This window comes from Lampetra fluviatilis, chromosome 31 (assembly GCF_964198595.1).
Source record: "Lampetra fluviatilis chromosome 31, kcLamFluv1.1, whole genome shotgun sequence".
In the NCBI taxonomy this organism is placed as follows: domain Eukaryota; kingdom Metazoa; phylum Chordata; class Hyperoartia; order Petromyzontiformes; family Petromyzontidae; genus Lampetra; species Lampetra fluviatilis.
Genome location: NC_136305.1, coordinates 5,464,972 through 5,490,860, shown reverse-complemented (window position 1 = coordinate 5,490,860; position 25,889 = coordinate 5,464,972). Strand labels below are relative to the sequence as shown.

General features: G+C 46.1%; 1 protein-coding gene across 2 annotated transcripts in view; it reads left to right on the top strand.

The window, feature by feature from the left end:
* LOC144943473 (carboxy-terminal domain RNA polymerase II polypeptide A small phosphatase 1-like) overlaps window positions 1-25,647 on the top strand; it is a 37,771-nt gene extending 12,124 nt beyond the window's left edge. Inside the window, exons 2-7 of one of the 2 annotated variants that reach the window (XM_078870941.1) lie at window positions 2,510-2,751; window positions 4,443-4,544; window positions 10,711-10,767; window positions 11,793-11,885; window positions 12,711-12,896; window positions 15,518-25,647. In XM_078870941.1, coding sequence (XP_078727067.1) covers window positions 2,510-2,751; window positions 4,443-4,544; window positions 10,711-10,767; window positions 11,793-11,885; window positions 12,711-12,896; window positions 15,518-15,643 — 806 coding nt within the window. In that variant the 3' untranslated portion in view covers window positions 15,644-25,647. The remainder of the gene's footprint in view (window positions 1-2,509; window positions 2,752-4,442; window positions 4,545-10,710; window positions 10,768-11,792; window positions 11,886-12,710; window positions 12,897-15,517) is intronic. The other variant, XM_078870942.1, reaches the window with a different exon arrangement.
* Window positions 25,648-25,889: the final 242 nt, after the last annotated feature.

Sequence of the window (25,889 nt, the reverse complement as noted above, 5' to 3'; positions counted from 1 at the left end):
AATACCCAAGTGCACAATAAAATGTGTCGGTGCAGCCCTGCGATGACTTGCTCGTGCCACCTGCTGGTAGAAGGGCCTCCACCAGGGGGGGAGCTATAGAGAGCCCTTTTAGTGGAAGGTATTTGGCCTACTCTTCCATGTTGGACAGATGTCTTGGAAGGGTTCATATTTGGCTTATTCTTCCATCTTGGCCAGATATTTTGGAAGGGTTAAGTGTGCCCACATTTATTTTTACAATTTTTATTTTTTTTATTTTGTATTTTTAAAATAATATTTTTATACCAGGTAAGGCCCACTGAGCTATACAGCTCATTTTCAGAAGCGACCTGGCCACAATTGATAGCTCAGCAAAGTAGCCCATCATTTCGACATTCGTAGCACCAAAACTGATCTAAATAATCTCAATGCATGTTTTTAAATGTGGAAAAATCCACACGACCACGGGGAGAGAGACATGCAAACTCCAAATATATACAGGTGTCAGGTTCGGGATGGAACCCACAACCTCCTGTATACCAGGCGAGGTAGTTGTTGTCTCGTCACTGTGGTGCCCAAACACAAGAAGGATGAGGCGGCAGGGGTGGATTTTAAGGAACGTGCTCATTGTGTCAACCGCCGTGAATGAATATGTACCGCAGCACAGTATAATATACCGCATCTTTATTTACAATGTACATTTCACAAGTTTCACCTGCTCCACAGTAATGCAGATTGCAGAGGCGTTTAAGCTCTCGTCTGATAAGGTAAAGCGGGCTGATTGCAGTGTGGCTCGTGATTATTTTAATTGTTTATTGTGGACCGGTAGGGGGCCATCCAATTAGTATGTACGGATGGAGGGGAGCGGGGGGGGGGGTAACCCAAATGCGTACGCTTGCGTTTGGGGGTGGGGGTCTACTGACAATGTCTGTACGCATAGGAAAGGGGGGGGGGGCGTTGAAGCCTCGATAATGCAGCCGGCGGTGGACTATCAACACGTGAATAGTATTAATCCTTGATCGTTTTTGCGTGGATTAAATATCGGCCGTTCTATAGGATTCGGGGGGGTGGGGGTGCTTCAAGCGTACGTACGCAGGTGGGGGGGTGGGTGTAAAAAGTACGCGTGCCTACAGGGAGGGGGAGAGGGGTCAAGTTTTGACAGATTTTTGTGTACGTACACAATGGATGGCCCCTGGGCATCACGTGAGTGAGGTTATGCCCTGGCGGCGGCTACTAGGAGACGCTGGGGAGATGCCCCTCTGGAAATAAACAAAGCCGCGTGCATTGTCTGTTACGTACGAACCGATGCGGGGGATGCGCCACATCGCCGCAAAACTTCCCGTCCGCTGACCATCGTTAACGTCGTCATTGTCATACCGAGAGAAGTTTGTTTTCGGTGTTCGAAAAAGTAAGTAACCTCGTGATCATCGCAGTTATAGTTCTCATGAGTTCTGTGTTTGTGAAAGGTTTCTTACATGGGAGTGTGTACAGCCTGTAATCGTGGCGCGTAACAGGTGTTTTTTATGGGCGTAAATTCAAATGAAACATATCCAAAAATGTGCATGTTCGCCACAGAATGACTCCACATCATTGCAGATGAGAGGAGTTCTACTCTGAATATATTTAAAGAATGATGTAAAAAATAAGTACATTTATGAAATTGTGTAAAAATTGAAAAGCCATACAGAGCTCAGACAACTCATATAATAATAAATGAAAATCAATTGTTCAGCTCACAATACAAGCGCCGACTGCGCGTCTTGAAATCTATTATTCATAATGTTTGGAATTACATGTAAGCAAATGGAATAAATGAAGCAACAGACAATACACAGCGAATTTGATGAACAGTGCAAAGGAGAAGGAACAAACGAGAGAGAAATAATTTAATCTTGAATTGAATCACGATCCTGAATTGTGGTCATGCAGCTGACTCGGCCCTGGCTGCTGAGCCATTTTGGCACTTCCATGTCCATTACTAAATTTAGTTTAGTTTTTGAAATCTTACTTCCTTAAACGTCTCAAGATTGTCGAAGGGGTACGTATTAATAGACGTTTAGTTATAAATACAAGTAAACGTGTTTTATTTACTGCCGGTAACTGATGCAGCCAGTCACGACGTTACTGTACTCCATTTCCCTGTCTTGCAGGCCCCTCACTGTGTTTGTGTCACAACTGCGTGTGATAGAGCGCAAGGAATTCATCCTCGCTCGCTTCTCGTTTGTATGTACGCACGCACGTCTGTTGAACTTCGTCAGCTGATCGGTTTGCCTGTCGACTTGCTTGGGGGTACGTGGGCTCACTGAAGTCCACCGGCCCTCGATGAGTGAGGACCCGGCGAATGATGAAACCTGTGTGCACGTTAAAAACTCGCATGTATGTGTATGTTGTACTTCTTTCGCACCGTGCGTAACCAACCGTGCTAATGAGTGATGCGTGCAGGGACAGGCGGGAGGGGGGGGGATGGACAACAAACTAAACGTGTCTCCCCCCCCACCCCCTTTGTCTTTCTCGCTCTCCCTTTTGCACACAGTGAGCGTGCAGCAGCTGCCGCAGCAACAGCAGCCTTCCCGCGGTGGCTCGGGCAAGAAGAAGCCTCGCGGACGCGGGATCTTCCGCTCGCTGCTCTGCTGCCTGCGGCACACCGAGAGCCCCGAGCGAAGGGATGCGCCGGCCAATGGGGCCGGCGTTGGGCCCGGCACGGGCAACAGCTTGGGCTCCGGCGCCGGGTTGCTCGACGAGAACGGGTCCATCGCGAGGGCGTCGTCGTACGAGGTAAAACCTATTGAACTATTTTCTATTTTATTTTCCCAGGTAAGGCCACCAATGATGGCCCAACGAAAGTGGCTCACGTGGAAATGTGTTCGTAGCCAAATAATGTAAACGCACGTTGATTCTTAACTGTGGAGGGAACAGCCGGAGGACCCGGAGAAAAATCCACGCGACCACGGGTAGAGAGAGACATGCAAACTCCAAATATACAGGCGTCATGGTCGGGATCAAATCCACGACCTCCTGTATACCAGGCGAGGTAGTTAACATCTCGCCACTGTGGCGCCCAGGTTTGGGCAGGGGCACGTTTCACAACGCGGTCGCGGGGATTCCCCTCCGTGCTCTTCCGTCGTCGTCGTAGGAGAAGTCGTTATTACAGGTGGGGAAAAAACTTGCCAGTTTTTGTTGCGACTCTGTGAGCATGTTGATGGAACTGAAGCTGGAACGTCGGTGGTACAGAGGTACACTTGTTGGGGGGTGGGGGTGGCAGGGGGTGGAGGGGCATGGGGGTGGAAAGGGGGGAAGGGGCAAATGCCCCACCCTTCCGCCTTACAACGTTATACATCCTCGACCATTTTTTATAAAAAAAATCATAAATCTAACATTGTAAATTGTACATCTTGAGGTATATTTAAGTTTCGATACATGTAATATGTATGTCCGTTTTGGCATAAAATGACCACATGGCTTGAAATGAAAACCTATTTCTGACCCAAGTACTCTTCATAAGGAAACAATTTTCTCCTGTCTGAAATGTTTATCTGGGTGTAGCCTCTGACCGGTGGTGATATGCTCCCAGTAAATATTCATCGTAAGCTGTAGCCAGGTGGGTCACGGAGCTAAAGAACATGTCAGACCTACTCGAGTTGGAAAGCGGCCCTAAAAGATAGGTATCGGGGAACTACTTCTGATATCCCTCCAAGTGAACTCTGGTGCACAAATTAAGGGGCAGCACTTTCCCCGCACCGTACGTGGCCAACCATGCTAATCAGAGGCGCGGGGGAAGGACAACAAATTAAACACGATCTCAATTTTGGAGCTTTCGTGACTGCAGGAATTATTCTTTGGTTCTTTCGGTAAAGTCACGTGACTTTACCGAAAGATCCAAAGAATAAATTAAACACGCTTCAAGAAAATGTTCACCCGTAACAGTCACAATTATTTTTTTAAGTCTCAGAACTAGAATTTTATCACGTGAAGTGAAAAAGTTAATGTAATGCGATTCGTTTTTTTTGTGTGTGCGGTCATTGGTCACCGAGCTGAGACCATCACAACTCCATGACACCCGAGAATCTGGTTTAATCACAGACAGCTGCGCCTGGCTGCCAAACTCGGGATCTCAGCCAGGCCAACTCGGCGTTCTTGACGATGTCTGAGCCACCCGGGCACCGACATTACAATTATCTTGAGTTTACGGTTTAAAAGAAAACGTACCATGTTGGCTATGTGCATACAATTTATAATTTGTCACTATTGTATGCTTTAATAAGATCATTGGCTTTTTGGGGGATGCTGCGTCAGTGAATCAACCGGAACCATCACTAGAAGCAGCTACGCTTTCTTCCCTAAAATTGCACGCTCGTAAGAAAACACCCTAAAAAAACCCCCATCTACAACAAAAAACACAACAACTCTTTCCTGTTAGTAACGTCCTGCTTGCTTTTGTTTCTCTCGATGTCCAAACGCAAACGCAGCCGACCAGTAAGTACCTCCTGAGCGATGTGCGGCCGGGCGACGGCGGTCGGATCTGCGTGGTGATCGACCTTGACGAGACACTGGTCCACAGTTCCTTCAAGGTGAGACGTTTACCGACCTGACATTCCCTAGCTTCACGGTAAGAAGCAGTTTTTATTAAAACAACAACAGCTCGGATTTAAGAGCATGAACAGCCCCCAACACGTTCGCCAATAGCGCTGCCCTAAAAGGAGAGAAGATGTTGTACAATTATAGGCAATGGCAGGCAGTGGTTCTTTTTAATTGCACGTCGGTCAAGTACGGGACACTGGCTGACACATCACCTATTTTGATTTAAAGCTTTCGTGACTGCAGGGATTCATCTTCTTGGTTCTTTCGGTAAAGTCATGTAGAAGGAAAAAAATAAAATAATAAAACTAAAACATAATAAAAATAATTCTCACGACGTTTCGGCCACAACGCCGAAACGTCGTGAGAATTATTTTATTATGTTTTATTTCTATTATTTTATTATTTCCCTTCTACGTGACTACCGAAAAAACCAAGAAGATCACCTATTTGTTTATACTTTTAGGGCAGACTTATTGATGTAGTTGTTGAGTCTGTGTTCGCTGTGCTTATGCACCACTGCCAAGGCAGCAATCGCAGATATTTTAGTCAGATTAATTTGCCTTGGTGTTGGTGATGGTAGCGCTGCTGGAAATGTTGATCATGGCTTTGGTGATGTCGTGGTGGTTGCTGTTATGGTGCTGGTGGCGGTGGTGATGAAATCGGGCAAGTTGTGTTGGTGATCATTTTTAAATTGGAGCTTCTGATGGTGGTGATACTTGTGGTGGTGGTAGTAATTATTGTAATGGTTATGGAAGTAAATGTAAATGATGCTTTGGTTTTTGTGGTCAATATGGAGTTGATTGCGATGTTGATACAATGATGGCACTTATGTCATCTACCATTGATAAAAAAATGCCATCCACCAGTAAGATGTATCGGTTCATGTGCTGTAGTGATCGTACGCTTTTGGTGGGTATGTGAATGAAATTTCTCGGCCGCGATATTCAGCGAATGCGTCGAATATCATCTGCTCGTTTCAAGAGCCCGCAGAACAGCAGTTTGCACAAACAAGCCCTTTTTGTCAGCTCACTGCTGTGTGCGGGCCCCTTGACAAGCCGTACGGGCTCGTTGTGGACCCTACTTCACAACGCTGGTCAGTGTGGATTGTTGAAGTCGGGGAGCGTCGATGTTAGGAGCTTACAAGTACAATGCATGGATTTCTGCTGCACGACCCTCTGGTTCCCTCAACATAATGGGTCCATTCAAGTTGCGTGAATACTGGTCTTTAAAACAGAATTGTTTCTTGTTCATGGCCACTATTGGCGTATTGTACTTGTTTCCATGTTTCCTTTGTTTTGACTCTAAGCCCACTGATCATCAGAATAACTTACAGCCAGCCCTCTTTGTCGGACCTCTGCTGGATGGTCTGCCACTCCATGTTGGTCATGAGGGGGGGGGGTGAGGGGGGGGGGTCGTCTGACCATACTTCACTGCCGTACGGAGCCGTCCCTAGGGTAACACAGCAAATGGGGGGCGACGGCCCCGGGCCCCGCACTTCGGGGGTCCCTCCCGCGCTTCGACGTCGCCGCGTCAGATGTAATGCTTCTCAGCTAGTTTGAAAACGCCGTTGGGTCCGCACCGGTGTTATTTATTTTTTTGTTTCCCGCGCCCCGCACCACCCTAGGGGGACGTCCCTGTTGCCGTACGCTGGCCGTTGCGTGTTTATTGAATCGGGGGGTCGAGGCGGGGGGGGGCACCCAAGACCGGTTCGGATATCACTCGTCACAGATGTTAACTTTGGCCAGGAATCAAAACTTGCTTTTCACCGAGTTTACAGTGCAGTGCGCTAACCACGACTCCGCTGCTCCTCTGGCACTATACGTCTGTGCTCTTACATCTATGCCCCCCCCCTCACCGCGCCTTCACCAACCAACCCACGCTGCACCGGCACGGTGAAGTATAGCCATCGCGCTCGCGTGACTCGCGGGGGTTTTTCCTCGCGGTGAGCGAACAAAAGGGGGCTGCGCGTGTACACTGTAGGCTTCTTCCCCTCCCCCCTTCCTCGGTTCCTTATAAACACCCTTTTCCTTCCTCAAAGAGAGAAAAAAAAACCTCCCTCCTCTTTCCCGATTACCAGCCGCCTTCTGCTACGCCCTGTCGGTACGCTTAGCTGCCCCCCCTTCTCTCCCGCTGCCTCTTGAGATGCAGTTGCATTTCGAAGCTTTACAAAGGCAAGCTGTGTTTTGTATGTCGTGGAGATGGAGTAGGGGTGAAGCGGTTTGCTCGCCGGTGAGCTGCGTTCCATTGCCGGCACTGGCTAACAATCAGCGGGCGAGTGATACCTGAACTGGTCCGAACGCCAACCTGTACCAACCCGAACTGACCAGCGTGGTGACGTATTGTCAAACGACCTTGACGACTGACGTGACTTTGGGGAGACCTTCATCCAGCAGTGGATTGACAAATGGGGTGTACGCTTTCTTTGCATGTATGACGAAGATGCTTTTGGTGTAAATTGCTTTTTAATGACGATTGCATTATGTGTCATATGCGCTTTCATGTTTCCCTTTATTACCGTAATTGCAACCCAGTAAATAACCCGGTACTGCCATCGAGGAATCGTTAAATACCCATTAAGCAGACCTGATGAATATTTTTTTCAAACACAGTTCGCTGAGCACAGGGCCAAGGTGCCCAAGAACGCCTAGTGGCTCGCAACAGGCAGAGCACTGTGAGAGTTGGAACAGATAGAGGTTGACTCGTTTTTTAAATTGAGCCGGGTTATTATTGTAAGAGCTCGGGGGCGGGGGGGGAAAGGGAATGGACGTCTGTGAAAAAGAGCCCCGTTGCTCATCGGATTCCTCCAGCCTAAATAAAGATTCTTATTCTGATAAAGAACGATGGGAAGGCAATTCCAGAGTGGAGCGCAGCGAGGGACATGGAGAGAGAGAGATAGATAAGTGAGGTGACCTGCAGTGCGGTGGTTGAACACCGTACTGTCAAATGCGGTAGGCTGAGTCGGTCTGTTAGGCTTTGGTGATGTTCACGGGAACATGTAACTTTGGTGGTTGCGATGGTGATGAAAAGAGTAATGACTTTTGAGATTAACTTTATGGTATTTCAGACTATGAATCCAGTGCTGGCTTGAGAACTCAACCGTACAACAAGTACCCTGACCTCTCTGTGAGATATACTCGAAGTTTAAAACTTAAGCACTCACTTTGGCAGCTCATTCAGGATTTATTCAGTCACACGGACAATTGTAAGTGTTGCTTGTTGATGAGCGGTAAATGTCAGCTGTGTATCACCCACTATGACTATGGATTGACGGAGAAAATGGGAAGGCAAAAGCCGAAAATCACACTTGGCATGGGCAAGTTTCATACATTTGAGAACAAATCCAAGTTAAATATATCATATTGACTGTTGAGAAAATGACAAGTAACAGAAAACCCAATACTTTATATATAATAAAAAAATCTGTCCTCAACAGCAAAGCATACAACCGATGACCTTTCGGGGCAATGTTTTCCTTCGTAAAAAAAAAATATTTGTTCATAAAAGTAAGTGGGCTTGGGCGGGCGGGACACGCCGGTTAGAAGGGGGGGGGTGGACGGTGGCCGGTGGTCGAGACTAACGATGGAGTCGCAGCCGAAGGATAAAGAACGCCCGAGAGCGGAGTGGGGGGGGGAACGTCCGCCGCACAGACGGGAGCGACGAAATGAAATTCTCTTTTCGATTTAAAGCTTTCGTGACTGCAGGGATTCATCTTCTTGGTTCTTTCGGTAAAGTCACGTGACTTTACCGAAAGAACCAAGAAAATGAAATTCTCGTCGGCGGATCGTTGCGTCGCGGAAGCCGCGAGAGATCTGCGATGGCTTGGGGGAAGGGGAGAGCGCTTCATTGAGCAGCGGATAGAACGCGGCCGATGCGAGCGCATTCGTTCTCCCCCGTCGCGACTGTGAGAACGCTTTCGACGTCACCGTTATTGGTAAAGCGGTCGGGCTTGTTGCGCGCACGCGCCCGTTGCGAAAACATGTTTTTCAGTCTCGAAATCGAAAAAATAAAGTGTCACAACTTGGGGGGTGGGGGACACCCTTAAGAATGTGTGATAAAAGAAGGGGAGCGGCAGCGTTGTTTGTTATTCAGCTGTTTCCTGGTTTTTATTTTGCCGAGCATAGGTGTGGAGGTAAAATTAGGAAGTAGACGAATAAAAAAAGTAACCTTGAGAAATGGAGGAAGAAGGCACGGGAGAAGAAATCGTGCAAAGTTGCTGTTTGGACGTTAGAAGGTATGTATTTGAACGTTGACGATTCTGAATAGTTTATTTTATGTTAAGTTGTCTATAGTGGTCTATAGTTCACACCTAAACACAGTTGTGCTGCATCATTACAAATCAACTAGTCACATTCGTACTTTTCACTTTCTTCATAACGTAAAACTATATAAAATATGTGATATTACATGAAGACAGTGAACATCATGTATATTTTTTCTTAAAATAGTGACATTTAAAGATATGTAATAAGTTAATGACAAACATGGTCATTTTCTTTTCTTAAATGCATGCTACTAATGCCATTGCTTTCAATGTACTGCGTATAGGGGCGAAGTATGGTCCAGCAACCCCCTAAAATGGCAGGCAATGTAGGAAACCCAGTTGCAGCTTAGCAAAGAGTTGTAATAACTATAGTACGCAGGATTAGGCAAAGCAAATCGGTTGGCAAGGTTAGAACGTGTTGAGTAGCCATCTTACGCCCTGTTAAAAAGTGATTCGTGAAATGTGTGGGCCCTGTTAACCCTATCTGAATGGTGGCGTTCCCTTTCGATCCTAACGGGAGAATGTGGCGTTTACAGTCAGTCGAGGCTCCACCTTCAGCTAAAATAAGCGCCCACAATTGCACGCCATCAGACGTGAACACACCACGCCGTTTATAAATAGAAAGAGACAATTTTTAAACCCGCGTACAGTGCCGTGGTGTGTCACCGTTTGCACGCCGGACTTTGCAGAGGTCACCGGTTCATATATCGATCTCCCGCTAGTTGAAACGATGGTGGCGAGTTTCTTAAATCGTCCCAACCTCTCTCTCTTGTCCACCCAGCAGTGTCAGTGGGTTCGCCCACAGTTGAGTCAATCGGCAGGTCATATATGGTTGGGTAAAGTTTGTGTACTCCCACCACACTCCAAGACATCTGGCCAGCGTGGACAGATTAGGCGAGAATACCCTCTAGATGGACTGGGGCTGTGTAGAGTTCCCGCTAGTGGGGAGGACCCTTCAAACCAGCGGTGGCGTGGGCGCAGCAATTGCAGGGCTGCACCTTTACCCTGTTTGGCCGTACAGTGCACGCCATCTCTGCTCCGGACACGCAAAAAAATTATAGTTTCAAAATCTGTAAAAGGCAGGCTTACATAGCGTAATGGCAGGGCGCAAACAGGAATGTTTGTTTAAATATACCCGCGCATAGTCATCGCTTTGTTATTACCTTATGATTTTTTGCCTGCGGTACCCTGGCATTCGCTGGACCTGTCCATGTAACAATAGGTGAATGCAGGTGGTGTAAAGGTTGAGCGTGGTTTGCAGTTCAACTATTTGTTGGTCAAGGTGCGGTCCTGGAATTCCTTTGCTCGTGTCACTGCCGCCGGAAGGGGCTCCACGCGAGGGAGAGGGGGAAAAAATACCCCGTCAAGCACTTATGCGTACGCAACTGGAAAAAGAACGTGACATTTAAATGAACGGATAACTATATTTAGAAACGTATTCACGTGGAGAGGTTCCCTCTTTTGTTAATAATGAACCTTCGGTTTTCACGACTGATAGCAAAAAAAAATAACGAAATATTCCCACCCCCCACCAACCACCACGCTGGGTTGCATTGGTTACAATTTCGCAACTGGCCGAACGTTTCTGATTTTGAAATGCGCCCCGTCCTTATTTCGTCACACGCGCCTTGGCGCACGTGCTCGGCCCATTGGCTTGCACGCGCGCGCTCGCATTGTGATGACGCGTTTGATAGCTGCACGTTGCGTTAATTTCCTATCGGATTGCAAAGTGAAGCCTTTAGGCGAATAAAAGTGGTGTGTCGCCAGCTTGGTGTGCGTTTTATTTTGAAAGGCGTCACAAATGTGCCGAGCTGAACGGTTGCTTTAGTTTTCAATGTAAGTCTTTTGTTTTAAGTTGCTAATGACTGTGCCTCTTTTTTCTTTTCTTTCAATAGCCAATCAACAATGCCGATTTCATAGTTCCTGTTGAAATTGATGGAACGATACACCAGGTGAGTAAATACATATAAGTTTTTTTATTTTACTACCTTTGTTTGGGAAAAAAAAGTTGTGACTTATACTTGTAATGTTGTTGTATGCTATTGAACTTCTTTCGCAACAGCCAACCGCGCTAATTGTAGGTGTGAAATGCGCTAATCTGAGGCGAACATCTTTTTTCACAATTGTATCTTGAACACATCACCATAATCTCATTTTGTCAGTCAACGATGTAACGACGTAACGGAACCAAACGAAGGCTTTGCCCCCCCCCCACACCCCTGCCTGGGACCCCCCTACCCCCGCCCCACAGTTTGAGAACCCGCTGCATTGAGTTAAAGCAATGATGAGCGCAGGATCAGACCGCCTGTGATAGGCAGGACCCGAAGACCTCCGTTACAGACGCCGAGTACTGGCATGCTAGCCGTGGCCTGATTCAAGTAATCCAGGATAGGTTGGTTTATTACCAGAGAGCCTATCCTCGACTACTTGGGTTAGGAGGCGGCGGATAACGTCACGTGACCTCACGGCGTCTCTGCAACGCGCCGCACCTTTCAGCCATCGGCGCGACGACTGTGCCTCCAAACGTCTCGTTTGTGTTACTAAAGCGTAGGTTTTCCGCGAACGCGCTGCGTAGCGGCCCAGACGCGTCTTTGCATTGTACCGCGCGTTGTCCGGTGGCGGTGTTCGACATTTCACTTTCCTGCGCTGGGAGATTCGTCAAGCGATACGGTTTGCCTGCCGACTTGTTTGGGGGTAAGTCGGCGCACTGAGGTCCACCGGCCCTCGATGAGTGAAGAGCAGCGAATGATGAAATTCTGTGTGCACGTAAAAAAACTCAGATGTATTTATTTATGAATGTTTAACTTCTTTCCCACCGCCGTACGTAGCCAACCGTGCTAATCGGAGGTGCGGGGGAAGGATGAGCGCGGTTAATGCGCAACCCGGGGTAATCCGCCCGCGGTAAAACATTTTGAGGTCTCGCTCGAAGCCGTCATTGGTTATGCATGGGCGTGACATGCATGTCGTCGGTGTGCAGGTTTATGTACTGAAGCGCCCTCATGTGGATGAGTTTTTGAAACGAATGGGCGAATTGTTCGAGTGCGTGCTCTTCACTGCCAGCCTTGCCAAGGTGAGATTTGAGATCCTGTTGCATAGGATGCCACGGACGTTTTTTAAAACGTTTTTCTGGTATGTGTGTGTGTGCGCGCGCGTCTGTGTGCCCACGTCCATAATTCAACACTTTGTGGGGGCAAGGATTGGTGGATTGCGTGAATTTGTTAATATCCCCCTCCCCCAAACCCAGTCAGCTGCAAGGTGGCCAGCAGGTGTCGGTAGAGAACGTGGCTTTGTGAGATTTTCTATGCGGACTTTTTTCGCGATATACCTTCAAGTGCGTGAGTTTTCTCTGGGGTTCTTCGATTTCCTCCCATATATGCAAAACACTCAGGAAAAAGGAATTGGCCTGACAGCCTAATGCAGGAGCTATGTGAAAAAATATCCTTGAGGCTCAGTGGGGCTTTCCTGGATAATTAATAGGCATGTAACAATTCCATTAATTTGCATGATTTTTGCTGTCAATTGATCTGGCTAAACAAGCAGGTTGTGGGCACGAGAGGAGGGGCAGTGCAATAGAATGCATTGGTGCTTGGGGAATTTTTTTTATGCTCGTTTGAAGTGCAATTTCAAGTCATAAATGACGGTGATGATGATTGTGGATAACTCACCCCTCGCGCTGGCAGTACGCTGATCCTATGGTCAATAACTCGCCCTTCGCGCTTGCAGTACGCTGATGCTGTGGTCAATGACTCGCCCTTTGCGCTGGCAGTATGCTGATCCTGTGGTCAATGACTCGCCCTTTGCGCTAGCAGTACGGTGATGCTGTGGTCAATAACTCACCCTTTGCGCTAGCAGTACGCTGATGCTGTGGTCAATAACTCGCCCTTCGCGCTTGCAGTACGCTGATCCTGTGGCGGACCTCCTGGACAAGTGGGGAGTGTTCAGGGCGAGGCTGTTCCGCGAGTCGTGCGTGTTCCACCACGGCAACTACGTCAAGGACTTGAGCCGATTGGGCAGGGAGCTCAACAAAGTCATCATCATCGACAACTCGCCCGCCTCCTACATATTCCACCCTGACAACGCGGTAATCGCCCACTTGCGTACACTCGCACACTCGTGCGTGCAAGCACGCAAGCGCGACATCAATGCAGCTTTGCCGTATCAGAAGTGGGAAGCTTGCGGTTATAACCTGCGGTGGGAATAAAGCCGCGTGGCATCGTCCTACATTTGTTGTTTTATCCTGTGTTGATGCCTTCCCACGCATGGAATGATTTTGTGCGCCTGGGAAGTGAATACATTCGGCAGCTTCGCAGCGTAATTAAAAAAAAATGTATCCTAATAGTACAGTTGTGAGAGTGGTTTGTGCGCTGCCTTATGAAACAATGACGATCACCGCATTGCGCGTTTTCAGATGCGCTTCTGCGGCTGTCTGGAACGCTCTTCCTCCTTCCTGTATTAGGATGCCACTGGAGTTATGCACTTTTAAATTATCTAGATTGAAAATTCACTTCCTTAGAATTGCTTGTTGTTGTGTTTAGTTTGTTGTCCTTCCCCGCACCTCCGGTTAGCACGGTTGACTACGTATAGTGCGGAAGAGGTTCACCATACATACTGCCCATAGACTCAACACTACCCATAGACTAGCACTACCCATAGACTAACACTGCCCATAGACTCAACACTGCCCATAGACTAACACTGCCCATAGACTCAACACTGCCCATAGGCTCAACACTGCCCATAGACTCAACACTGCCCATAGACTAGCACTACCCATAGACTAACACTGCCCATAGACTCAACACTGCCCATAGACTAACACTGCCCATAGACTCAACACTGCCCATAGACTCAACACTACCCATAGACTAGCACTACCCATAGACTAACACTGCCCATAGACTCAACACTGCCCATAGACTAACACTGCCCATAGACTCAACACTGCCCATAGACTCAACACTCCCCATAGACTCAACACTGCCCATAGACTCAACACTGCCCATAGACTCAACACTGCTCATAGACTCAACACTGCTCATAGACTCAACACTGCCCATAGACTCAACACTGCCCATAGACTAACACTCCCCATAGACTAACACTGCCAATAGACTCAACACTGCCCATAGACTCAACACTGCCCATAGACTCAACACTGCTCATAGACTCAACACTGCCCATAGACTCAACACTGCCCATAGACTCAACACTGCCCATAGACTCAACACTGCCCATAGACTCAACACTGCTCATAGACTCAACACTGCCCATAGACCATAGACCATAGACTCAACACTGCCCATAGACTCAACACTGCCCATAGACTAACACTGCCCATAGACTCAACACTGCCCATAGGCTCAACACTGCCCATAGACTCAACACTGCCCATAGACTAGCACTACCCATAGACTAACACTGCCCATAGACTCAACACTGCCCATAGACTAACACTGCCCATAGACTCAACACTGCCCATAGACTCAACACTACCCATAGACTAGCACTACCCATAGACTAACACTGCCCATAGACTCAACACTGCCCATAGACTAACACTGCCCATAGACTCAACACTGCCCATAGACTCAACACTCCCCATAGACTCAACACTGCCCATAGACTCAACACTGCCCATAGACTCAACACTGCTCATAGACTCAACACTGCTCATAGACTCAACACTGCCCATAGACTCAACACTGCCCATAGACTAACACTCCCCATAGACTAACACTGCCAATAGACTCAACACTGCCCATAGACTCAACACTGCCCATAGACTCAACACTGCTCATAGACTCAACACTGCCCATAGACTCAACACTGCCCATAGACTCAACACTGCCCATAGACTCAACACTGCCCATAGACTCAACACTGCTCATAGACTCAACACTGCCCATAGACCATAGACCATAGACTCAACACTGCCCATAGACTCAACACTGCCCATAGACTCAACACTGCTCATAGACTCAACACTGCCCATAGACTAACACTACCCATAGACTCAACACTGCCCATAGACTAACACTGCCCATAGACTCAACACTGCCCATAGACTAACACTGCCCATAGACTCAACACTGCCCATAGACTCAACACTGCCCATAGACTCAACACTGCCCATAGACTAACACTACCCATAGACTCAACACTACCCATAGACTAACACTACCCATAGACTTAACACTACCCATAGTCAACACTGCCCATAGACTCAACACTGCACCTCTGATTAGCACGGTCGGCTACGTACGGTGCGGAAGAGGTTCGACATCCATTCCCATCTAACTCAGATGTGTTGTCTCGTTGTATACAATACAACGCAGGTACATGTTGCGTGTGCGTTGCATTTCCGTCGCGTGTGCATTGCGTGTGTGTGTGTGGGGAGCGGTAAGAGCGCTGCGCTACAAACCCAGCGGCCCGAGTTTGATTCCCGATCACGGCCAACACCAGTGACGATTATCTGCACCGGTCCTGGGCCTCCCCTAGGTCGACTCAGCCTTATATGAATACCTGGTGTGATGTGAAAACATCGCCCCTGGGGAGACAAAGGCGGCCGGGCATGGTTCTGACCACCCACCCCACACGTGTGCCGTGCGGGCCTTCATAGGTGCTACTCAGCACTTGCCCCAACAGTCTGTTCAGGCTATACGGGGGGGAATCTTTATATTTTGTGTGTGTGTGCGCGTGTAGGTTCCGGTGGTGTCCTGGTTCGACGACATGACCGACATGGAGCTCCTGGACCTCGTGCCCCTCTTTGAGGGGCTGAGCAAGGTGGACGACATCTACACGGTTCTGCGTCAGCACAGGACTAGCTAACGGCAGCACGGACAGCAAGCCGTGGGGGAATAAAAGAAAGGCAAAACACACACGAGGAGATGCAACAGGAATAGAAAAAAAAAAGACTGAACAATAACGATAAAACGAAAAGACAATCTGACGAACGCATGAAACCTTCCCGATTGATCGCCGTTGGATGGTGGAAAGTGCTGCTCGAGAAAACCAGTGCGAGGATCGTCGTCGACTGGAGGAAGTTGACGTCGTTGTGTTGCTTGAAGTTTGATTTGATGCAAGAAAATGGGCGTTTTTAGCACTTTCCCTAACCCCTCAATTGCATATCATGCCTGCCTCTGTCAATCAAAGACAAACTTTACTCTTCATTTTTTTTTGTCGTCGTCGTATTGGCTGTACGGTTCTTTTATTCTCTTACGGCTGTTCGTGATCCAATCTTTGATAAACCAAACTAAAACCAAATAATATTCAGGAAGGAAAAAAAGTTATTTTTTTATCATTAACTTTTAAACATTTTACGAATAACCCTTATTTGGTATAAGCAAAGTATAGGAAAAGTCGTTTTCACGTTTTACCAAAAAGACAACGACAACCAGCGTTTCTAAACAGTGGCGACATTCACGCGTGCTGTATCTCTCAGCCCCCCTGCACAACCTACAGCACATGGGACCTGTATGTCGCTTAACTCTTTCGCGTTCCGATGACATACGTCATCAGTTTTTCTTCCGATTCCATTCCGATGACGAACGTCATCAAAACGAAACCGGAAGAAAAACTAAAAAGAACTTGATTGATAACGAGGCTCCCACAAGGCCACGCGGGAGAGCGTGTGTGGCACAGTTTTGGCTCCAGCTATCGCAGAGTGCGGTTGTGTCGCTACAGTTCTCTGCGGTGAGCAGAGTGTAATGAAAAACAACGGCGCTACGCCTCTCTAAATAAAATGTATGCCGAGCCGCTTGCACGTTGGGAGACGCGCCTTGGAATGGGAAAGGGTTAAGGTGTTTTCAGCCATTAATGGGGGGCAGGGGGGGGTCATGTAATTTTGTAAGACAATGCGACATCACCAAGATAATTGACAGTAAGACGATGATGTCGGTTATACCGCCTGCGAGCTTGTTTCTACGTTTCGGCTTCTCCGTCCGCGTCTCCGCCGTGCCTCAAAGAAGTCGCCTTGAGTGCCTTTCCTCTCTCATTGCAGCAATACAATGAACACTACCCTCTTCTTATTATCCCGCCTATACGTGTTCCGATGAAATCATGAGAATATCTTAATTTCTTACATGTAGATATCGAATCAAAAAGACAAGCAAAGCACTTGTAAAGCGAAAAATTTCGTGCGATTTTCGGCACATTTTTATTCAACTAATGTCAGCACATGAAACTGTAGTTTGTATTTAAACTACTACTATATATAAGATGAAAAACACTTGATCGTCCTTGCATTGCATTTATACCCCCTCAGTGACATCTGCAGCCTATAATCCTCCTATAAGTGTCAGAAAAAACTCCGTTGCATAGAGACAGAATCGCTTATATTTTCTGAATAAAAAAAAAACCACGGCATCGATAAGACAACATTAAAAAAAATATAATGAGACCGGCTATTTCAACTGTATTGTTGAAATATATTCGCAACGTATTCATTTTATACCTAATAGGTGAAATGTTTTTTACAAAACAGAACTTGCAATCCGGAGGTTGTCGGTTCGAATTGATCTCCCGGCGCGGCAGTTGAAACGACGGCGCAAAATTCGTAAATCTAAACCCCCCCCCCCCTTCTTCTTACCACTGTTCATTGGGCGGTGTAAATGGGTGCCCCACACAGTACGTTAGCAGGTGGCATGTAGCGGGGTAACACGTGGGTTACTCGCCTCTTACAATGCATCTGGCCAGCGTGGAAGACTAGTTTGAACACCTTCTAGACGGGCGACTGTTTAGAGCTTCCTCTCGTGAAGGCCCCTTGCCAGCAGTGACGTGAGCAAGTTTCAGAATCAGAATATTTGTTTATACTGGTGGAATCTGATGAGCGATAAAGCTGTTTTTTTTCACAGATGTCCAGTAGTGGTGGGTCAGAACGTTGTAACAACAAGCAATACAAAAACACGATAGGAGCGCAAAGTGTAGAAAAGGTAAAGAAATCTGTTTTAAAAAATATACAAATAAAACTAAACAAATTTTTTGTTTATCTTACCAGGAAAAGCCCACTGAGCTATTAGCATCTTTTTTAGAAGCGACCTGGCCACAAATGATAGTTCAACAAAGTGGCTCATCATGTGGAATTTTTTTAAGAGGCAAAATCATCTAAATAATCTAACGACATGTTTTAAAATAAAACTGGAGGATCCGGAGAAGAAGAAAATCAACGGGGAGAGAGTCATTTAAATTCCAAATCTACAGGCGTTAGGGTCGGGATCGAGCCCGCAACCTCCTTTAGCTACATTTACTTTTATTTTTAACAGAAGCATTTCTAAACCTCGAAAGTCATTGTGGACATCTGTGCAGTTTAATTGACCGAGCTGAAGCTGGTGTCATATTTGTTTAAACAATAGGTGATCCCTTTTACTGACACCCTGTGCACGTGGCAGTGATGTGTAATGTTAAGAAAAAGCGTTCATTAATAACGTTTTGTTATCAAGCTGGCTGGGTGGCTTCGAGGTCAATGCTGAGCCATCACCGCTGAGATCCTGGGTTCAAATCCAGGCAGCTGCCCGTAATGAAACTGGATTGTCAAACGGAGCGAGTTGATGGTTTCAGCCCAGTCGCCAATTACTAAAATTCCAGCTCTGGGTATTAATATCATCTGTTTGACTATCATGCGACAATCTAATTGCAGAGAATATGGCATAGTGCACGCCCTTCTCTGTAAAAGATGGAGAGAAAAAAAACTACTTGAAGGATTTTTTGGAGAAGTCCGGTGAAACGTATCATCATCATCTGCGGGGCTGCTCTGAGATTTCTAAGTAGATTTAGGCTCTCGAAACGATAACGAAAGCACGGTTGTGAGTACGTTTTTGGGGAAAAGGCACATTGAAAATACGATACACCCTAAACCTGGGGTCGGCAACCAAAATAACAAGAGCCATTTTGATCGAATTCGCAACAAACCCCCCCCCCCCCTAATATTTCAAGAGGCACAATGCGTGTGAGTACGGGACGGTGGTCCTTAATTCATAATAAAGCTGTCCTTCAAGAGTCAGCATATGCGGCTCAGGAGCTGCATGTTTGCCGACTCTGTTCCCTAAACAATAACGATACACACTATAACGACGCACTACCAAGGGATCAGCGGTTCAAAATATCGCTGGGCTTTGCAACATATATCTACGTGTTGAGAAAGAAAATATGCGTCTCGTGCAGGAAATTATTTTAACACAAAAGTGGATAGATGTGTACTTTGTCACGCATCGCTTCGGGCAGCGGTGGCCCAATGCACCAAGCAAGCACTTGGGGCCATCGTGGTGGAATCTCGAACGGGCGCCGGCAACGCACCAGAAACCTTTCGTCCCCAACAATGAAGAGCGATGGATTTAACCATGGAATATTATCACTATAGGCATGGAACGCATAATCTCGCCGTCTGTTAGGCAGGAATGTTTCGATGTCCAAGTTGTTGAGCCTCGGGGGATTTGCTTAGTTGGCATCAGCAGGTCGAGAGAGAATTGTTTGCTCGTTAGCTTTCTGACTTGTCCTGAGATCCACCCCGTAGATCGTGATCCACGTATTGGTCACCGCTGACTTGGGGGGGTGGTGGTGGTGGGGGGGGACTACATTTGTTACACTACCAGTATGTTTTAAGTATAACGCAATTGTGTAACATTTTTTTTTCGCACACAAGTAGTATACTCTCCGTGTTTAGCTTGATTTAGGCGCTTCACATTACACTCGTCGACTGCACTTGAGAACGGCATCCCACACTGCAGCTTGTAAGTTACGGCAATACTAATATAGGGAAAATATCATTGCTTCTGAAAGTGATTTTTTTATTCACTATGCTTAAAGACATTTGTGTACATTTCATGAATTGTAAGCGGAACATTTGAAAATCCCCTCTGCTCATATGCACGTCTGCCAACTTGGTCACATTTAGTGAAGCATTCTCTGTTGTCGGTGAGCGATTTTTGCGCGTCCTTGTTTCTCAACAGCGATCGTACTTTGTACCCAAGGCAAAACGGAGCATTAATTATTCGTAGAAAAAAAACCCACCCCAATTAAAATAGCTTTTAGAACGCATTGTACAAGAGTGACGTCTTCGAGAGACACTGCCACGTAGCGTGCAGGAGGCGAAAGTGAAGTTGCCTTTTGAAGTTCAGTGATCCGTTTCTCTCCATCGGAATCCCTCAAGTTGTCTCCCAGCTTAGGCGTTTGTGGTGGTCATTGGCCTCGGTGTATGAAGGACATCGTCTTGACTCCCGTCATATTAATGCCCACGAGTGTTATCTTTATCTCGTGTATGTTGTCACCCTGTAACTTCCCAAACTGCTGGACAAATGGCCTCCCCTGTGTTTGTTCCGTTCCTTAATACTCTGTTGTTCTTGTCCAGTGGCGGCCTCCAAATTATTTACTTTACCTCGCTGCCGCCGTCTCTTCCGCTGATTTGCTCTGCTGCCCTTACCTTCGTTTGGTCTCCGCTCTGGTTAACTGTGCCCGTCTTTCGCAGACTGAATGTGTAACATGGTGTGTAAGCCGTGCGTGTGTGTGTGTGTTGGTGGGAGTTCCGGGTGGCTAAAGCACAGCAAGTTGGCACAGTAGGGGGCACAGGTGGTGCATCAGCCAGTCATCTCAGTTGACCCGTGGCACCTGGGTCTGCCCCGTGACCTCCTGCCAGTGGGCGTTCGACACTTCACGTGGCCTCAAGGTGCACATGGCCTGGCACAAGCGTCGTGGTGATACTTAGTGGCGAATGGCGGTTGTTGTTGTTGGAGTTCTGAATTCAGTTTCTTTTCCAAATCAGTTTTTATTCCATTTGGGCTGTCAAGAGTCTTGTCAAAAGGTGAAGTACAACTTTTCGATACTCGTAGCGAGCGGTGAAATCGCCTCCTGTTGCTATACAATGGCCCACAGAATCATATTCTCACAGAACTCTCCTGCCATCCCTTCATGCACTTTCTGACGTGCCCCGCTTCTGAGAAATGTTTGCCCATGGCGATGGTCAAACTCATAGATTTTTCGACAAAGCTACATTTGGCGTGGCGGGTTTCTTTGCGTGTGCAGCCTTTGGTGACCAAGCCGAGACGACAAGCCTGCTGCAACACACCCGGTTTAATCAGAGCTGACTGAAATTACACCGCAGTACAGTACAATTTGATTTCACAAAGCACTTCAATGTGAGTGGCTTCGAACCCCAGGATCTGTCGTACGACAATATCCCAGATTTACGTCTCCCCCTTTTAGGTCGTTTCCCAAATACGTGAACCCAACTTCCTGATTTGCGTCGCCTCAACCCCACACTTAACGTCGTCGCTGACTGCATCGTCCGTCGACTTTCAGCCTTCACCGTACCCTGTACTTTGCTTTGCGCATAAAGACATTTGCTGTACTGCAGAGTACAATATATTATTTACGTATGGTAGTTAGGTGATTTGGACAAGAAAACTCTGATTTAAGTCGTTTCGATATTCGTCGTCGGACCTTTCAGGAATTCATCTTCTTGGTTCTTTCGGTAAAGTCACGTAGAAGGGAAATAATAAAATAATAAAAATAAAACATAATAAAATATAATTCTCACGACGTTTAGGCCACAACGCAAGCAGCCGTCCTCAGGTGAAGAACAGGTCTGTCGGAAAGACAGCGTCTGAATGAACACCACCAAGCTTGGCAGCGTATATTTAAGCTGGTTTAGAGGAGGAAGGGCGCCTTGACAAAGGAATTTGCATATCAACAGAGGAATTTAGCATGTTTATGGAAAATGCAGATATGGGATTAGTCACTACTTGTGGAATGCGTAGGAGGTGGGGGGGGGGGTCTCAAAGTCATATTATGCCCGTGCATTATGTAGGATTAGCAGGAACTCATCCCCGACGTATGACGGAATATTGCTGTACTGGCTAAGTGCTCGCTCTGTGTGACTTGTGAACCACCTGTACTAACTCACCTCTGTCGCTTTCATTATTCTACATCTCGTGACTGGTAAATGTGTTTTTCCAAGTTAACCTCATGGTGTTGGATATTGATCTTGTTTTTTTGTTGTTGTGCCATGTGCTTGGTTCGTCCATGGTTAGGAGTTGTGTTGCGTCAGTTGGTTCTTGTGTTGTTTCCATTCTCGTTGGCCTGAATGTTGGTTGGATTGGTTGTATTCAGGATCATTTGGTTTCTTGAGTGTTGTTCTGTATTCGTGCTTCTATGTTTCACTCGTTCAAAATCTCCTTGCTAACTTTGCCCCAGTTTGCTGATCCGTTTTGCCTTGTCGAAGTATAAGAGCAGCCGAAACAACAACATTTGTGCCGGGTAGGTTTATCGCAGCTCTACTGCATCGCCCTCCCGTTGTGGTGTTCGGCATATGATGGTCCAACGTTTCGCTCCGCTCTCCCTAAAGAAGGAACTGAAGTTTCCGACGATACACTGAGCACCTGCGGTGAAGCGTTTCAGCGTCGCGCTGCCGAACAACACGCGGCACAACCCGAAAGCGCATCGGAGAGAGCAATAATATTTGTTTTTTTAAGTTTCAAAAAATTATTTCCGGAAACAAATCTCGCCTCCCCAGAGCATGTCTTTTTTTTCACTTTGCAACGTTGGCAGCGGCGTCATATGTGCATTGATTTAAATGCATAAAACTTGAACTACGTGTTTGTGAGCATTGTAGTTGAGCTGTTTTTTTGTTTGTCAACGGTGAGTCGACATCTCAATACTGTTTTTTTTTTGCTCCAGTGTAGCCACTGTCGGACTTCACGTATAGCCCAAATCCACTGCTGGATGACGGCCTCCACTCGCGCTGCGGTTCACGAGGGTCGTTTGACCATGACCTCCCCCCTCCTCCCGCACTGCTTGGCACGGGCTGGTGAAGGTGGGCAGCATAGACGTTGGGAGCATTGTACAGTACAATGGATGTTGATGCACTGAACCTCTGCTGCCCGCGCAGTATAGCCTCCCCGCAGCAGCCTATAGCAACCTGTTATGCACGGCGATTGGCCATCCCAACCCTGCGTTGGCTTCCGAGGTCTTGACGAGATTGGGCACCGTTCTGGGTGATTTCGTCATCGGCTGCAAGACTTCACGTTGAGACAACATGGGGTAGACCAGTTGCAAGGATTATGTTTATGAAATGCTCGTCCCACTGGTATTCTCTTTACAATTGTTGTACCATTTTTCTACTGCTCGTAGCAGTTTACGAAATTGGCTTCTCTTAAGCAATACACTAAAAAAATGCAAGTTGGGAGAACAGGTGCACAAGAGAGAGGCATTACTGCAATTTCTAGTGCCGCAATGCTGTATAATAGTAATTATAAAATACTAACTTGGCCTTAACTAAAGAAACTGTTCACCCACAGTGCCTCCATAAGTGCCTCCTGTCACGCTAATTGGAAAATAAAAGATACCGAATGCTGTCTTGAATATGAAGAAGGCAATTATTTTTTATTGCGATATTCAGCACGTGAAGATAACGTGTGGACCTCTGAGATATTTTTCTGTAAGTTAAATGTTTTGCAGTGTTTGTGCCTTTTGGAGTGAGGTGTCAGTACATCGAAGGTCCCATCATTTACAGAGGCAATGTTTTATATAACGTAGGCTTTCGCGACGACCAATATTCATAATAAAGGTTTTTGGGTGAGATCGCGTAAGTACAAATGTGTCGTAACCCTCCACCACCCAAACACTACTTTAGCCCACCGGTGTGTTGAAGAGTAAATCCACAACATTTACAATTTGAGTAAAAATGTGACAAACCTTAAATCCACATTTTAATCAAATTGTAAATGTGGATTTACGTTTCAACACACCGGTGGGATGAAGTAGTAACCGATTGGCGTGTTGTTTACGTGACAACTTAGTGGTTGTGTTGTGTAGTGGAGGGTTACGTGAAATGTATACTTACGCGATCTAACCCAAAAACCTTTATTATGAATGTGGTATATGTTGCAAGGGCCAGGTAGGCCAAGGTGTAAACTAAGCCTTGTTCTTACGTATACGACCAGCCGAATAAAAAATATATACATTCTTAAAAATATATATTTAGCAACGTTTCGAATTGATATTACGTGGCTGGTTATTCAGTTTTCTGAACAAATGGCTCGCCATAATTTTGGAGAGAGAGTAAAAAAATATATACATATATACATACATTTGCATAGGTCCTTGGAATTGAACGTGTATAAAAAAACGAAATGATGTACAAATGAATTGCATATAATGGTTCTGGCGCGTTGCCTTTGGCCGTTCTGTCTGTGTTTGAAGAATGTGTTTTTATGCTTGCGCGTGCGTGTCTTTTTTGATTTTTGAATTGCGTGCCCTTTGATAGATGATCCAAACGTTGCTGCAAAAAAAATGGTCACCCGATTTACAATGCCTGCATAGAGGCGCAAAGGGATATGTAATATGATATGTATTACACAGCCCCTAAGCCGACCTATGACTTACATTTGATTTTGTGCAAACGTCCATTTAGTGACAATTTCGATCACGGGGGGGGGGGGGGGATGAAATTTATAGTGGAATGTTACCTGTCCATTCTTTTCTTGGGTTACAATCGAAATTGCGGATATTCCAAAATTTGTATTGTATACAGGGAAATGAGTCTTTTCGGATTGGTTAACACTTAATTGAAATGGGTACAAACATGCATATAAGCAGAATTCCGCTATGTGCGTACACTTATAAATACAGATATGCTTTAGTGCACAGGACTATCCGATTTGCTTTCCAGACCAATATTATCCAGCAGAAGTTATTTCAGAAAACCAACTCTGGACCGGTTTCAGTAAAATGGGCTCAACTGCATTCGATCAAATTTAAACCATCGGTGGTGATATTGTCTGAAGATGACTGGTCCTTTCAAATATCTGTCTGGTCCTTTCAAATATCTGTCTGGTCCTGCGTCATTCGCAAGTCTTTCACAGGTCTAAGCAACACAAGTACGAATAAGCAATATGATTATCCTGAAAGTTACTTTTACGCTGAAATTCCATTTACAAAGTTATAACTCCACTGCTGTAATAGGCGAAACTATGGTTTAAAATACTGTACTTTAACATTCAGTTGAATTTCTCTCTTGTTATGTGATTGTAACCTTATTGTAATCCTTTATGACAGTATAATACTTGAGTTCCATGTAGAAGATAGCATCTTCAATCCTGCATCTCTCAATTACACTCGTACTAAAACTCGTGTGTGCTGTGTATATTTACATCTGTGTACACCAAAACGGCTTCAGTTTTGCATACGTCTTACATTGTAAGGAACTTCATGGGTCTATTTGCGATTTCGGCTGTCAGGCAGTGACAGTTGTCGTTTTTTGTGAAGTCGAGTTAAGGGCTCAGTGACCGGAAATAACCAGATTGATGATTAGACACGTACAACTTACGACCTTTGACCTAGGTAAAAAATATCTATGTTCGTAAATGACAATATTCTATGGTTTTGAAAAGTGTAAACTCTATTCCCATTCCTCTGATTTATCTAGTTGAGAGGTGGGAATATGTTCGATGAAATAAATAAAAATGGGTAATGTGTGGAACAAATAGAGCTATTGGTGGGTTACGGAGACTGAAACTGAAATGTCAGGGGCATGTTCCGTTGAACGTATCTGAGTGTATGAACACTTAAAATACACATTCTATCAGGGGTACAACGCTTTATCAAGGAGGAATTGGAGGAAGACCAGAACATGAATGGACATTTAAACATTTTACGTATTACACCATTACACAGTATAGGCTTGTATGCAATTTCATTAACACTGTTTATTAAGTAATTATTTTACAGGATGCGCATTTTAGAAATGTACTATTCTGCAGTGCGATAACCGCCGTTGAAATTCGAATTGTAAAAATTCCGTTTTAGAGTAAAGCGCTATATCCACCATATTAGTCTCGACTCCTATTTCCAGCCCAGTCAAAAATCAAGATTCACCAACAGATCCGCTTGATTACCACGTTGTCCCCCCCCCACATTGACGGATTCAAGAGAGCAGATACATCTACAGATGAGACGTTATCGACTGGTAAGTTCCATATTGCTCGCGTGGTTGTGGCAGCGACTTCTTGAGCTGATTCAAAACAAGGAGTCTTGATGGAAGGACGCAATTCTTACGATTTAAAGGGTTTTGCACTTCCCACATTGT